Genomic DNA, 9,908 nt, shown 5'->3' with positions numbered 1-9,908 from the left:
CTGGAGCCAGAGAAGGAAAGAACACCAGAAGAGGATTGAGTGGGGAGTTGAGGGATGAGTTGAGCCTAATATTTTTTGACTGCTCTGTTCATCCTTCTCTGTGGTTTGGAGAAACCTCAAAACATAATATAAATCTTTTAGCAACAATTCGATTTGAGATAAGTAAATTCAATGCATATTTTATTTCCCTGTTGAGTTTAGTTGATCCTTGCAAATTGAATACTATCTCCAAAATATTCTTATAATATTTATGTACTTACAAAATTTATGAGCCTAAATTTCTACGTAAGAGTTTTTCCTTTGACTCTGATGGAAGTCTTGGATCGATGGAATCAAGGCTTCACTTATTTTTCAATCTGAAAAGTAGCCTTCCAATAATTTTACTGTACATTAAAATGAAGTCTATCGCTACACACTCCACTGTTTACACTGTTTGTTTTACCATTAGATGACCAGACACTTCATTTTGTTTCCAGTCTGGAAGGCGGAGAGAAATATATTAGTCTTTATTGTGAGCCCACGCATAACAATAAATCTCATTAGATTTAGTCTTTTCAGTCCCTGGCTTCTTTTTGAGCAGGAACAAAAGCATTACAGCTCAAGAGGAATTAAAGGAACAACTATAATACTGTAGTGCTCTACACTGAGCGTGTGCCAGGTGTTTTTGTCTAAATCCAGTAAAACAAAATTCAGGAGAAACCCCCGATGGAGCTATTCTGACACATGATTCTGGGGTCCATTCTGATGGTGACTTTTTTAAGCAAGGTCAAAAAAACTTTTGAGTCTAAGGGTACCGTCACACTATACGATTTACCTACGATCACGACCAGCGATATGACCTGGCCGTGATCGTAGGTAAATCGTAGTGTGGTCGCTGGGGAGCTGTCACACAGACAGCTCTCCAGCGACCAACGATGCCGAGGTCCCTGGGTAACCAGGGTAAACATCGGGTAACTAAGCGCAGGACCGCGCTTAGTAACCCGATGTTTACCCTGGTTACAAGCGTAAAACTAAAAAAAAAAAAAACAGCACATACTTACATTCTGGTGTCCGTCAGGTCCCTTGCACTCTGCTTCCCGCACTCAGTGACTGCCGGCCTTAAAGTGAAAGTGAAAGCACTGCCGCTGTGCTCTGCTTTCACTTTACGGCCGGCAGTCACAGTGCGGGAAGCAGACGGCAAGGGACCTGACGGACACCAGAATGTAAGTATGTGCTGTTTGTTTTTTTTTAGTTTAACGCTTGTAACCAGGGTAAATGTCGGGTAACTAAGCGCGGTCCTGCGCTTAGTTACCCGATGTTTACCCTGGTTACAAGCGAACGCATCGCTGGATCGCATCGCTAGATCGCTAGATCGGTGTCACACACACCGATCTAGCGATGACAGCGGGAGATCCAGCGATGAAAGAAAGTTCCATACGATCTGCTACGACGTACGATTCTCAGCAGGATCCCTGATCGCTGCTGTCTGTCAGACACAGCAATATCGTAACGATATCGCTGGAACGTCACGAATCGTACCGTCGTAGTGATCGAAATGTTATAGTGTGACGGTACCCTTACAGACAGGCCCTACTGGATCAGAGTCTAGACAGAGTAAAAAGTGACTGAATGGCTCCCCTGGGGATCTAGCTGAACATCATTTTGGGGGATTTAAACCACTGACAAAAATGCTCATCTTACAGCCGAGGTATAAATGAGAACTAGGCTTTACACAGCTATTTCGTTTAACTTTCCCATACTCATGAATGCTCAGCTTGGCTGAGCATGCACTTATTAAAAATGAAAAGATCAGAGTAAGATAGAGAACATAAGGTACCTTCACACTAAACGACGCTGCAGCGATCCAGACAACGATCCGGATCGCTGCAGCGTCGCTGTTTGGTCGCTGGAGAGCTGTCACACAGACAGCTCTCCAGCGACCAACGATGCCGGTAACCAGGGTAAACATCGGGTTACTAAGCGCAGGGCCGCGCTTAGTAACCCGATGTTTACCCTGGATACCATCCTAAAAGTTAAAAAAAAAAAACGCTTCATACTTATCTTCGCTGTCTGTCCCCGGCGCTCTGCTTCTCTGTACTGGCTGTGAGCACAGCGGCCGGAAAGCAGAGCGGTGACGTCACCGCTCTGCTTTCTGGCCGCTGTGCTCACAGTGAGTGCAGGAAAGCACAGCGCTGGAGACAGACAGCCGAAAGTATGTATGAAGCGTTTGTTTTTTTTACTTTTAGGATGGTATCCAGGGTAAACATGGAGTTACTAAGCGCGGCCCTGCGCTTAGTAACCCGATGTTTACCCTGGTTACTAGCAAATACATCGCTGAATCGGTGTCACACACGCCGATTCAGCGATGTCAGCGGGAGATCCAGCGACCAAAGAAAGTTCTGGCCTTCTAGCCCAGAACAACGATGTCACAGCAGGATTCTGATCGCTGCTGCGTGTCAAACTAAACGATATCGCTAGCGAGGACGCTGCAACGTCACGGATCACTAGCGATATCGTTTAGTGTGAAGGTACCTATAGAGTTCAGGTTTTTAAATTCAAGTTACCTGATCCTTATTCCCCTCCCCCAAGCAAACCCAAAGGCATAGAATCATAAAATGTTAGCGTTGGAAGGGACCTCATGGGTCATGGTGTCCAACCCCCTGTTCAATTCAAGAGTCACTAAACCATCTCAGACAAATGTCTGTTCAGCCTCTGAAGACTTCCATTGATCACCATCACCATCAAAAAGTTTTTTCTAATATCTAATCTGTATCTCCTCCCTTAGTTTCATTCCATTTGTTCTTGTGCTTCCATGTGTAAATGAGAATAATGATCATCCCTCCACACTGTGACAGCCCTTCAGAAATTTGTAGACAATAATTAAGTCTCCTCTCAGCCTTTGTTTTTTCAAGCTAAACATTCTCAGATCCTTAAACTGCTCCTCATTGGACATACTTTGCAGTCCGCTCACCATCCTGGTCGCTCTTCTCTAAACTTGCTCCAGTTTTTCAATGTCTTTTTTAAAATATGGTGCCCAGAACTGGACTCAGTATTCCAGGTGCGGCCTGACCAAGGAGGAGTAGTCTATTGATGAGCTGAAGGAGACGCTGTCTTGTATTATGATCAGATCGTTTCTTCTAGTGAAGAAAAGTATTTATAAAATTATTAGGAATTTGTCATTAAAAACAGGAAATATATATATTTTAGTACCGTGTTAGCCAGTAGATAGAAAAATATTTAGAATTGAGAGTCCTCAGTGGTTGATACCTTTTAATGGCTAATGGCTCTTTTCAGTTAGGCTAGATTCACATTGCGTTAGGGCAATCCAAAAAGGTATCAACCACTGAGGACTCTCAATTCTAAATAATTTCATTAAACACAGTAGTAATAAAAGTAGTAGTAGAAAATAAAAAATAATGTCACTATAATCCTACCAGCAATTTTTCCAATTGTAATATTGATTAAATTGCCATGACCATTACTTCACTGCTACTTGTATGACTAGTGTTGATATGTTTTAATTTATCATATTTTATTACCAAACTAAATCAATGGAACATTACAGTGTTTATAACAATATTTTAATACAAAATCAATTTAATTTTCTTACCGCTATCGGTAATGTCTTTACATTTAATTATTCTTAACCTACTATATTTAATTCTTTATAAGATTTTAGGTTTCATTTTACTTAGTTCTTATTCTCTTTAATATTTTTAGCTATGCACGTTTTACACATTCATTTTGAAGCTTCTGTAAATATTGCATACATATTGTATTTACCAAAATTCTTACTTGAGATTTTTTTATTTCATTAAATTTTATATTTAGGTTTTTACCTTTTCATTTTATTCTTTTACTCATGTGTGTATTTTAAACATGTCATCATTACTTGTCATTATTATTAACTAATTGTATTTATTTTTATTTTTTCATTTCATTTATGTTTTTTACATATTTTCATGTGTAATGTATATTTTAATTGTTTTTGTGGGTCATTATTGGAAACCTAATGTGTTTAAGTAATTTATTATCTTTATGTTATTTTTATTTAATTTGATGTTTACTTTTTACGCTCCATCTTTCCTGCACCCCTGATAAGTGGATTCCCAAGAACCTGACCCCCTGCCTGTGATAGTTTACATATGAGTGAAGGGAAGAATCACAGACCACCTGTCTGATGCAAGTGTCCAACACAAAAGAATTGAACACCTTTTGTATTTAGCTGTAGTCACAGAGTGCCAATAGTATCATGGTGGATGTTTAGGGTCAGTCTTTATTCCTATAAGGGTGTGAATTTTGATTTCTGCATAATCTATGGCTCTCAAATTTTTTCTCTAGCTGCAGATGTAGTAGACCGAAGCTTGAATGACTATAGCGGAGATGCGCATCAATTTGTCTTAAGAGGGCACTGGATTCATTCACTTTTATGGCATAAATTAGGATCCATTTTCAGGAAGCGCTCCTGGAGAAGATTTTCCCACTTTTCAAAAAAAGTTTGCGGCGCTGTCCAGAAATGGCGTAAAAATCTAAAAAATGAGCACGTAAAAATGTGGAACCTTTTCAATGGTTTTACACAAACAAATCTGACTACATCTATTAGTTTAATCAGGGCAGGGCTTCTATGGGAGAACATCTGTATAATATGTGATGGAGCACGCCATGATAATGTCAAATGACAAAGACTACTGTATCTGAATGGTTCATTGACTTATATTGTATTGGTTAACTACGGACATAAAAAGTAAGATTCAATAACAAATTATTCAAATGAGTATCTCATAGTTTAATATATAGTATATTAATGATATATTGGTTTGATAGATTAGTCCTAAAAAGAATGTATATTAGATAAGGTAGAAAGAGATACCATAGAGCCTGTATATATATATATATATATATATATATATATATATATATATATATAATCTTTTAATGGTTTAAATCAAGATTGACAGTTTTATAGAGTAGATATTTGTCAATTTGGCATCTTGTGTGACATGATTCTAAAAAAAAACCTTTTTTTATTAATTAAAAAGCGTATTGTTATATTTTTGTTTAAACTGTTAAATCATTTTATGGGAGATGCAAATGTGAAAAAATGGAAATCATAAGTACACTGAAACGTGGGATGACAACACATGAATTCACAATGATACATACGATGCAAGTATTATACATTTAATTCAACAATTTCTTCCAATAAATAATTTTTTTAAATTAAACAAGATACAAACATTGACATGTTTTAGAAACAAATAATCATTGTGGTGTGTTATTTCAATTTTTTTTTATATTATTGTATTTATTTATTGCATTAATTTGTTAGAATAGTTATTTTCAAAGAATTTCTTGACGTTTAGCTGCTTAACTGAACAATATTTTATGTTATTTTGATTTTTTTTATGTTATAATTGATGTAAAAGGTAATAAGTATTTGAGATTCCCATCGATCATGTGAAGACTTTTTCACTTTTATTTTAGTTTTATTTCAAGTTAGGGAAAAATGTCTTGAAAAGCAATTGCAGACAGATTAGTAGAACAATACATGGAAAAGAAAAAAAAGATAGATATCTCTGGTGCCTCTTTGGCGATTAGCCCTTCCCTTTCCACACCCCTGTCTTTCAACTGAGGAATCCAACTGGTTGTTGGAAAAAAAATATGTGAAAGGAGACCAATCACTGGCTTCGGGCAGGGAGGAGCACTGCTCCAGAGAAGTATAAAGACAGCACTCCAAAGCCATAAGGCACCTGTTGTCAGAAGGACTTCATTGTATGGAAGAGCCAAAGAAGAGAATGAACCCATTTCATCTTCCAGCTCATCAGAGATCTACAAATCTTCATCAGATTCAACCAAAAAGTGCTCAGGAGGCAACAGAGATGGCGGTACATGGTCAAAACATCAGCACTTGCCACCAGCAGAACTTACACTCAACTCCAAGTGTGGTCAACTATGGGAATTATTCACCTTCAACAACTTCTTACTCATGGATTAATGGGCCAGGAGTCAATAATACACCAGGATATCTTCATGGAAATAGCCCAAACCCGTCCATGCCATCTTCTTATGGATTTCAGGGACAAATGGTGCAAAATGTGCCTGGATTTAGTCAACCAGTTCCTGGTTGGTTTTCCACAGCTTCTCGGGAGGATCTTCTGAAGCTAGTGAAGCCCCAATATTCTTACTCGGCTCTTATTGCTATGGCCATAGAAAACGCTCCACAAAAGAAAGTAACCCTGAGCCAGATATACGAATATGTGGAGGGCTATTATACTTTTTATAACAAGCGAAAAGCAGGATGGCAAAATTCAATTAGACACAATTTGTCTCTGAACGACTGTTTTCAGAAAGTGTCAAGAAAGGAGGACGACCCAGGTAAGAACATGACTTCAATTATTCTAATCAATTATATTTTTTTAGCTGCAAAAATATTAGCATTTTCCATCGAGTTGCACTTGGTTTTGTATTTTACAAGCAAAAATAACAAGTTTTAGCAGGAAATTCTACTATAAGTAATTTTTGTTATAAAATTTTATAAATGTATTATTTCATAAATGTTTTGAGTTTTAGTTCCAAACTCAAACAGGAAAAAAATTGTTTTAATTAAAAAAAAATGTTTCAGAAAGTTTAGTAAAACTGCTTTAATGACTAGAATTTTCCTATACATTTTTGCAATAGTTTTTTTTATTTAGTATATTGGTAAACATTATTTAATTTTCATAGATTTTTGTTTTAATAATTTGTACTTTAGTGCTGCTATATTTTTATTTATATTTTGTTCATATTTCATTCTGTTATAATAATATTGGTTTTTTTTCTTACAATGTTTAGGCAAAGGCAATTACTGGACACTGGATCCTAAGTGCAAAAAGATGCTTGACAATGGGAAATTTCGCCGGACAAAAAAGCGCATATCAGAGTCCAATAAGGTTGAAGAAGGTCACCCAGTTCTAGGGAGGAAAGGTGGTGAAAGCCCATCTATGATTACCCCATCATCCACAGTGGTGCAAGCATCCTCTGAAGATCTGAAGAGCACAGCTCCCTCAGAAATCACATCAACCCCTTGTTTGGACAACTTTTTTAGCAGTATGACATCTTCCTTGGACTCCACCTCAATGACCTCCTCCTTGAACTCCACCTCAATGACCTCCTCCTTGAACTCCACCTCAATGACATCCTCCTTGGACTCCACCTCAGTTAACAGGCAGATGTCTCTGGGCTTGGTCAATGAACTCTCCCAGAGGAACATCACGGGACTAAGCAGTTACACCTCAGGCTCCTTGGCAGTGCAATCAGCAGATTTACAGGACACTTTTCATCTCAACAGAGGCCCCTATTATAATTTTTTACCCAGTTCCCAACCTTTGTATTAAGCGTTAACTGTAAAAAGTGGTTTGATTCTTTACACAATGTATATATTTGAGAGGGAGGAGGCTTTTTTTTACTGTTTTTTAATTAGTTTTGATATATTTATTATTATACAATAGACTTTGTATGAACGTTTCAATAAACTGTAAAAAAAAATAAAGTCTAGCTTTGAATTAAACTTCCATGCTGATTGGGAATGAAAAAAAATAAAAAGGGGATATGTGACAAAAAAGAAAAAGGGCTTCTATTGTAGGGATTTTTATATTGTTTGCAATCTATTTATCTTGCAGCTATGCACCTCTGTCTATAACCTATCTTTCTGTCTATTTCATATCTATCCATCTATTTCATATCTGTCTTACATTTGTATCGCTCTCTCTCTCTCTTTATATATGTTGTAAGGTAGATGCAGGACACATAGTGGATGGGAGGTATGTATCATGGAGGTGGTTGTCCTCTGTAATGTAAACCTTGAGTAATGCTCTAGTACACATAGTACTAAGAGGCTTATTTTGTGCATCTGGGTCAGGTTTACAGGCAAAGAAAAAAACAACAAAATATATACAGAGTATAACAGATTATGACCAAAGGGAAAAAAATTCCTACAATATCACTGATTTATGTAGTTAAAATTACCATATAATCACAAAGCACTCTATAGGGTTACTTGTAGTTAACAATCTTACTGAAATGAAGTGAAAGGAAAAAGAAATAGAAAACTAGTAGTATAACAAAGTCATAGGCTTATGGAGTAGACAATAGACTTATCATTACAATGAACTCTCAATGGATACAGTACAAAATAATTGATGTAGCACTAAACCATCTACATAACAGTCATATGAAAGTATGGCATACTGGCTAGAGTCAATGTGCCAGCATATATACAAGTAGAAAACGCTACAGCAAAATATATGATGAGGGTTCACAAAAAAGCAATACCTCCTTAAAGCGTATAGACATAGACAGAGCATGGGGCCCATCATATACTGGAGCATTAAAATGGGGCCCATTCTGTATGGAGTATTTTATGGGGCCCATTGAGTATGGATAAATATATGGGGCTCATTATTCTGTATGGAGCAATATAATGGGCTCATTATACTGTATGGAGCAATATATGGAACCCATAATACTGTATGGAGCATTATATGAGGCTCATTATACTGTATTGGGCAATATATGGGACCTATAATACTGTATAGAACATTATATGGGCCCATTGGGTATGAAACAATATATGGGGCTCATTATTCTGTATGGAACTGTATATGGGGCTCATTATACTGTATGGAGCAATATATGGGACCCATACTACTGTATGGAGCATTATATTGGCTCATTATTCTGTATGGATCAATATATGGGACCCATAATACTGTATGGAGCATTATATTGGCTCATTATTCTGTATGGATCAATATATGGGACCCATAATACTGTATGGAGCAATATATGGGGCTCATTATACTGTATGGAGCACTATATGATGACCATAATACTGTATGGGCCTCATTATTCAGTATCGAGCACTATGTGATGCCCATGATACTGTTTGGAGCATTATATGGGGCTCATTATACTGTATGGAGCACTATATGGGGCTCATTATTCTGTATGGAGGATTATGTGGTGCCCATAATGCTGTATGGAGGATTGTACTGTCTGGTTTCTGACCTATTGCAAAATTTACAATAGATATCACTCATGTAATGTAAGAAGTGAAATCTTTGGCATTGTACTATACCTATATTTCTTTGCTGTATCAGTGCATCATGAGTTGTAGTATGTGTTTCCAAGTTCAAGCTTTTTGAAATGGTTTTTGGCAATCACTCTGGATCTCCCTGACGACAACCCTAAAGACGAAGACCCTGAGGACCACCCTGAAGAGGACGACGACCCCGGATATGACGACCCTGGAGACGACGACCCTGGAGACAACGACCCTGGAGATCACCCCGAAGAAGAACAAGAAGAAGAAGAACAAGAAGCTGCAGAACAAGAAGCTGCAGAACAAGAAGCAGAAGAACATTAAGCATAAGACTAAAAATCAGAGCAAAAGATATTATCTAAATTATAAGCAGAAGACTAAACAGTGTATGGGGGTGAGTCCGTTCCTCCTCGTGGGGCCCCTGGAAAAAAGCTGCTACTGCAGGCCAAACTGAATGCGTACAAATCCTGTTGTAAATCTTTTGTGACAGACCGAACGGAAGGTGTAATCTTCAAACTTTTATAGATAACAACTACAGGAATGCCTGTCACAAATAAGAATATGATGAAGAAGAAGAATATGAAGAAGAATAATAGTTGAATAAGAAGAATATGAAGAATGTAAAAAAAAAGAATAATAGGAGGAAGGTGAAGAAGAAGAAGATGAATAAGGTGAAGAAGAAGTTGATGAAAAAGATGCTGCTGCTAAGGATGATGAAGAAGAAAGTGTGGGAGAAGTAAAAAAGAAGGTGAAGAGCATGGAAGAAGTGAAACATAAATATCTGACAAAATATAAAAAAGCTTAACATAGTCAATATCTTTGTAACTCCAAACGTCTTAAAAAAAAATTA

General features: G+C 37.2%; 1 protein-coding gene across 1 annotated transcript; it reads left to right on the top strand.

Moving 5' to 3' along the window:
- The first annotated feature begins 5,774 nt into the window (after positions 1-5,774).
- On the top strand, positions 5,775-9,382 carry LOC138657085 (forkhead box protein I1c-like). Its single transcript, XM_069744614.1, has 4 exons — positions 5,775-6,354; positions 6,811-7,071; positions 7,156-7,345; positions 9,148-9,382. Exons 1-4 carry the CDS (start codon positions 5,775-5,777, stop codon positions 9,380-9,382), a joined length of 1,266 nt encoding a protein of 421 aa, XP_069600715.1.
- Positions 9,383-9,908: the final 526 nt, after the last annotated feature.

Source organism: Ranitomeya imitator, chromosome 1, assembly GCF_032444005.1.
Source record: "Ranitomeya imitator isolate aRanImi1 chromosome 1, aRanImi1.pri, whole genome shotgun sequence".
NCBI lineage: Eukaryota > Metazoa > Chordata > Amphibia > Anura > Dendrobatidae > Ranitomeya > Ranitomeya imitator.
This window is presented reverse-complemented; position numbering and strand designations above follow the sequence as displayed.

What these genes read in the sequence shown, in the direction of transcription:
- LOC138657085 (XM_069744614.1), top strand. Translation starts at nt 5,775, where the DNA reads ATGAACCCATTTCATCTTCCAGCTCATCAGAGATCTACAAATCTTCAT. An exon ending in AAGAAAGGAGGACGACCCAG is followed by an intron (nt 6,355 to 6,810) that starts GTAAGAACATGA and finishes TACAATGTTTAG; the next exon opens with GCAAAGGCAATTACTGGACA. An exon ending in TTACCCAGTTCCCAACCTTT is followed by an intron (nt 7,346 to 9,147) that starts GTATTAAGCGTT and finishes TGTGTTTCCAAG; the next exon opens with TTCAAGCTTTTTGAAATGGT.